A 6,660-nucleotide genomic window follows, 5' to 3' on the forward strand; every position below is an offset into this window, starting at 1 on the left:
CTATCCTCAGAAAATTAAAGCTCTCTTAGCTCTTAATGTGTCATCACAACTAATAGCCTGGGGACTGTAAACAAGTTTAAATATCAAAACAATTTGGCTGGTGATTGTCTGTGATTATGGATTAAGAATACAAAATTTGTGCTCACTGATATTCAAGGTAGATTGAAAACAAGGAGCCAGATCCTCAACTGGTGTAAACAGAGGTGGCTGAGCTGAACGGGGCAAGGAAGGCTGCTTTGTACCAGCTGAGCATCTGACCCTGGGAGGTTTGCAGAGATTTCCATTCTTATTTTTTAAGGTTTTCAAGATAATACATGACAGCACAGGGCTGATCAGGAGGAGCACTGAGGGCCCTGGGAGAGCCTGGATGATCTCCCCCTTCTCTGGGTTCCCAGGAGTTCAGATTCTGCTGGCTGAGCCCTCCACTCACAGCCTCTTTGGGGAGCTCATAAATAATGACTTAGAGGAGAAATGATTTAAGATTATGAAACTTTTTCAAGATCAAGTCAAGGTGCCAGCATATTCAAAAGCTGTCAGATATGTCAGGGCAGGTGCTTTGTGAGGGATGTGCTTTGTATCTTTGATGTGACAAAAACATACTGCAGTAAATTCACAAACGTGCACTTGCTGCTGCCTTTTCCAAAGCCCTGCCTTCAAGCCATCACCTTTAGATCAGTCTTGTTGAGTGAAGAGATGCAAAAAGGATCTTTTGCCAGAAATGCTGTTCCTGGTTCATCAGACTGTTTGCAGTGGCAGTGATGTGCAGCATGTCCCACAGATTTGGGGAGATGGTAGTGGGTCTATTTCATAGCACAGCTGGATTTGAAACTTTTCGTGTTAGCATGTCCCTCTTTTGGAAATATTTGTGAGGCCTCACTTTTGTTTTGGACAATTTTCTGCTGTAGGCTGAATAACCTATTCTTCAAAGAATCCCACAGATGAAAAACTAAGGCAGAGAGAGACTACGTGGATTTCCTGTAGATATATAGAAGCCAGCAGAAGTGCAAGGAGATAAATAGTGCAAGGAGTGTCCTAACTACTGAACTGTCCTTGTCTCCCATGTGCAGTGCAGAATACACAGAATATTTATCTTTTAATGGATAGCTTTTTAGAATACATATACTTTCAAAAGGCTGATGTTAGGTTAATGACGAATCTTACAAAATGAAGTAGAAAAGACATTAATTTTGATTGGGCAAGGAAGTTCTTTCCTAATGAGGTAGTAATTAAATAAGAAGGAATGGTAAATTTAGTGTTCTCTATCCCTTGTATCTCAGCAGTTCTAGGAGCGGTTCTGGGTAAGGAAAAGGAATGTTTCTGTCAAGCAAGAAGTATCTCCAGAAAAATATAAAAGGAAAAATGTGTCATAAGAATCATAAAAATATTAAATAATGTCAAATAAATAAAATCAATATCTAGAAGAGAATAATAAAGACTGAGAAAAGGTACTCAGAAAGCTAGATGACTTTTCTATTTTCTTAATTGGGGTAATTATACTAAAACTGACAGCAAGTCTTTCCCCAGCAGCAAAAAACACCCACAAACCCCAGCCAGCAAAAATACCGCTCTGGGCATAAGATCTGTGAAGGTTGAAGGCTTGAGTCTGCCATTAGGAGAGTGCTACTCTTCTCCCAAGGTCAGTCCTCACATATGGAGAAGTAATTTTGATTCTAGTCTCCCCACTGTACAAAGTCAATGCTTACCTTGATTTCAACAGTGCTATATTTGGCAAAGTACTAATATAATTGTATTTGGTCCCAGTCATGTCCTATTTGAATGTGAAATTCCTCTTAATACCAAGCCATTGTGTGCTCTCTCTTGTAGCTTAGGTGGTGTATAAAATAGCAAGCAGTGCCAACCCGCTGGAGCAATCCCTCCAGGGAAACCAGTGCTGCCAGTGCCCACACCACGTGTGTTTTGGGGTTTTTACTTCACACTAGCTTTTGTCTGGAACTCTATTCCATGGGCTGAAAATTTCTTTCATTGTTTTTACAGCACATGAAGAACTCCTGCAGCACTTTTTGGGGTGTAGTTTCATCCAAAAAAGATGCAGTTTATGCAGTCCCAGGCTACACCATAGCATGAGCCAAATACAGCACATAGGGACATAGAGATGACCTCCAACAAATCAAATTGTGCATCACCCCATGTGTAAACTCTTAACCGCTGATGCCCCTTTGTTATTCCTTCATGTTCATCACATTCCAGCCACCAGTTTCTCTGTGCATATTTCATTGCATCACGCTGAGGACTTCTCCCTCAGTTAAGGCCCCTTAGTGGGACAGAAATAACCTGTCACTCTGATTCATGTTACCTGATTTGAAACCACTCACTCTCTCCTTGCTAATAAATACAACTTGCAAAGAGGAAAAATGTGATTGTATAACCTCAGATCAGAGATTGTGTAGCCCAAGGACCTCTGCCTTTCTCATTAGCCAGTAATGGGTGCCTGGGAGAGACCTTAATAATAAGGCAAAGATGTGGTGGTACTTCCCCAGAATAATTTCTTAGCTTACAAAAAATTCACTACTCAAGGATTTGCTAAGCCAGAGGCTTTGTCTTTATAGCTAATGGCCTTTGATATGTCTCCTTCATTTGTGAATTATTTAGCTACCTTTTAGATTGATGTTAATTTTAGGATCTAGCGTTCTGCAGGAGAGAATTTGATATTGACTTCATACTGCACAGTTTATTAAGAAAAGAATAGGGATGCTAATAACAGGAGGTCAGATGCTGGAATCAGGATTTCCTAGCGCATGTGGTGCAGGGTCACTGTACCAAAGTTAAGAGTGCCAGTGGCTGCAGTGCAAAGCCACCCCAGCTGGGGCTCTGCACCACTCTCTGTGGGTTTTTTGATGTGAATGGGAAACTCTGCCCAAACCACGGGATGCAGAGTCAAATTACACCTTCTCTGGCTTTTTTCAAGCCAGAAAGGCTTGACCCACAAAATGCTTGAGTATGATCATATTTCTGTGGGAACCAGCGTGCTGAATCAAGAGTGTTCAGCTCTTATGGGAACCAGCCAGAAGAACTTCACTCTCCCCTCAAATCCTTGCATTCCAGGCCTGGGATTTTATCAGACTATATTTGTAATCCTACTTGATTTCTCGAATAAACAGTGAAACGCAAACAGTTGACCAGAGGGAAAACCTTCCAGTTACTGAAGGGGAAAAGAACACAGTATCTAAATGACTCATGGCTCTTTGGGTGAAGTAATGGCTGCATGTCATAGCCTGGGATGTGGGTTTGTGGTCTGATGCCACATGGAGTGGATGAACTTAGGTTGTGACGTTAACGAAATGGCTTTGGTAGAAATTCTCCTGTGATTTCCCAGAGACAAGTTGCTTGTTAGGATACCATTGACTGCACGGTGGCAATTAACAAGATAGGGAGGACAGCCACCAGGTGCAGCCAAACCCTCCTCTGGACACCAGCTGGGGCAAATATGACAAAACCTTTCCGATGCTAGAAGGTGTTAGGTCCTGCAGGAAGAGTTGGAGATGGCTGTGGCTGAAGGAACTCTGGAGACAGAGTTTCTGAGGGCTGGAAGGGAATCTGGAGAGGGACGGCAGGAGCCATATCCCTGTGAGGTACCTGATGCCTGTGAAGATTTGCTTTCCCAGGACAGGTTATCCAAAAACCTTCTGGATGATCATGCTCTGATGTTTGATGCTATGGGGCTTGATGCCCTTCTCCTTGGTGCCCCCTGCCCCTGCTGGCTGCTGTTTGCTGTGGGTACCCTCAGGTTACTGGCTCCCTTGTTATTTTTTCCTCTGATCCACTGGTTATAGTAAGACAAAACACATAACTGCTAACACAAGTATAAATACAAAGGCTTCTGCAGAGCCTGACTTCTGCCTTGCTTGCCACTAATCACTTATACCTGCTGGGAATCAAACACTTCCTAGGAAGTTGCCAGCAGTAACTCGCTGTCTTATATATGAACAATATGCAGATGTGACAAAAATACAGGCTGTTTTGTCTGGATCCTCAGTTTTTCCTTTCAGTTTCTCCATTGCACAATTTCCTTACCTCTCCCAGTCCCCTCCTTCCTTTCAGTACTCTGGCTGCTGCTCTGTGGCTGTGCAGTGCAGGAGCAGCTCAGAGGAGCTGCAGGTCAGGACTCTCCTCTGCTGATACCTGCTGGAGGGGACATGCCCAAAGAGGTGGTGGTGCATTCCTGGGGAGCCCTCATCACCCTGAACATGTACACTGCCTGGGAGCTACTGGTTTTGCTTGGTGAGTTAGTGGAGGAAGGAATTAGGGTCCACTAAAGGACCAAATCAAATCCCTCTTTTAGATGGGAGCTGTTGGCGAGGAATTTTTTTTTTACACCCTCCTACTCCTTTCTGCTGCAGAAACACAATGGGATGTGGTCTGCAGCTTGGGATACAGCAGCAGGGCATTGCCTGAACCCAGATTTTGGCAGATCAGTTGGCATTGGGAAACCAGCCAACCGTTTTCAGTTTTCTGGGACTCTCTGGTTTGCCCATGTGATTAAAATTTGCAGTGTTAGATAAACACAGATAAGAATTTATCCATTTCTAATTTGAACAATCAGATGTTTACCCACGGCGGGAAGACCGGAGGAGCTTCCTTGTGGCTTCAGCTGTGCTGGGAGTCAGGGCTTGTCCCACATTTGAAGAATCTTCTTTTTTTCAGACTCAGGCTGTTGCTTGGGAAATGGCTGTATTCTCCCTGCAGGCAGATCGATACATTTCAGCTCACTGCACTGCAAGTAACTTCTCATCGTACATTAAGAATGAGGAAAATAAAAGCCAAGATGGATGTTATTTTGGTTTTGCTTTTATTTTGAATTATTTATTAAGAAGTCACTGCTGTCTTCCTCTTGTTGGGAGACAAAATGCCTTTGTCTTTAATGATTTTTTTCTATTAAAAAGAAGCAAGGTCTTCCCAGTTTTATTTCCTGCACTCATTTCCTGGTACTGGAGTGTAAATCTGGGGTTTTCAGCATGGCAAGATGACCTCCTGCAGTCCCAGTACAGGAAAAGTCCCCACTGATGCTGGAGGAATCACACTTCACGGTACTTTTCTGAGCAGTTTTATAATGACATTGTGGAGGAGTTATGTGTGCTAGGAGTGATTGCTGGCACATAAACAGAGGGTTATAAGTAAACCACAGACTAGCTGAACTATCATTTTAATTAAGTATTTACTAAAAAGCTAATAAAAATACTAATCCTTTTCAAGTGAATTCTTAATATAATGTGTTGTGGGGCATAAATTCTGCAGTTGGCTCCACTATTAATATGAGTTTGGATACTCCAACTAATAATCGATTTTGATGTTTTTGTTCCTAAATCTAGGTTATCCTGAAGGGAAGGATAAAGAAACTGGCCACCAAGATGGTAATCACTAGTGGAAATGAAGAAGATAAAGGCAGTCAAGAAAAGGAAAGCAAAGAAGAAACCATCTTGGCAATGCTTGGAATTATTGGGACAATTCTGAACCTCATTGTGATCATTTTTGTGTATATTTACACAACGTTGTAAACTAGAAGGCATGCAAATAGACCAGATAAAATGGCCATTAAGAGTGACAACAAACATTGCTGACTATTGACAAGTTCTTTAATCAGAATTGACTCTGTATTATATTAACACATCATAAAAGCACTGCCTGCAGGCAACGAAGACTGAAGCACAATTAATTTAACAAGACTTTTTCACACAGTAATAAGCTTAATTCTTCTCTCCTGTCCTCTCCCTTTCGGTTTGGTTTTCAGTTTGGGCGAGAATGACTGCAGTTATATAAGTTGTAGCTTTGAAGAAATCCACCAGGGATATGTTGTTTTAACACAATTTAAAAAAAAAAGGAAAAAAAAAAAGGAAAAAAAAAAAAAGGAAAAGAAAGAAACTGTACACTATATATAATTAGAAATGTATGCTGTATACCCACAAAGATTGAACTCAAAGATAGCTTCATAGCACAGATCATGTGTCTGTTAGGTCAAATGGATTTTTCTCTTGGTTTTTGCTTTTACTTACATTGAATCTGACAAGCTTTTTATTTAGAATGAACATATGGTGCAATCATGAAAAAAACAATCCCATTGAGCAAGGTCTGCCTAAACCTGATAAAATGTTGGGAGAAATACATTACATGGTTATTTTTCCTTTCTCGTTTGCTTAACATCTGTGTCTGTTCATACCAATGTTTATAAATATATATTTTTAATAAATGTGCTATATTTTTAGCATGAACCAAATATTTGGAGACACTTGTATTCATGCAGCTAAATTTTGTTTGATGAAGTGCCCCTTTTGACAATGGATGTTATTTTTCTCAGCAATTATACAGCAGTCTTGTTTGCAGCCCTCTCACTGTGGTCTGAAGCAAGCTCACATCATGCTCATATGCATGACTTGAAGTTGGAATGTCAGCTGAAAAGCATTGCTGCTTAATACGGGAAATAGCAAAACATTGTAAGGTGACCTTTGGAGACTGGTTGCAGAAAGAAGGCTCTATTTATAGATAAAAAAGAAAAAGCAAATGCAAGGAATATTGAGGCATCTCACAAAATATTGTAAAATTCATAGAATTTGTGGCTTTCAAAATCTGGTCACGCTCTCTAAGTACTTTTGCTGAGAGAAGTGAGCAGAGGTCTATACAGCTGAAAAGGGAAATTTATAGAGCCTA

General features: G+C 41.1%; 1 protein-coding gene across 1 annotated transcript in view; it reads left to right on the top strand.

Moving 5' to 3' along the window:
- Positions 1–5,513, top strand: part of TUNAR (transmembrane neural differentiation associated intracellular calcium regulator) — a gene marked incomplete at both ends in the record, with an annotated part of 28,032 nt that extends 22,519 nt beyond the window's left edge. The window contains one exon of the mRNA XM_082283264.1: positions 5,328–5,513. Coding sequence (XP_082139390.1) covers positions 5,328–5,513 — 186 coding nt within the window. The remainder of the gene's footprint in view (positions 1–5,327) is intronic.
- Positions 5,514–6,660: the final 1,147 nt, after the last annotated feature.

The sequence above is a fragment of the Coloeus monedula genome (genome assembly GCF_965178545.1).
Source record: "Coloeus monedula genome assembly, chromosome: 6".
NCBI classification, from domain to species: domain Eukaryota; kingdom Metazoa; phylum Chordata; class Aves; order Passeriformes; family Corvidae; genus Coloeus; species Coloeus monedula.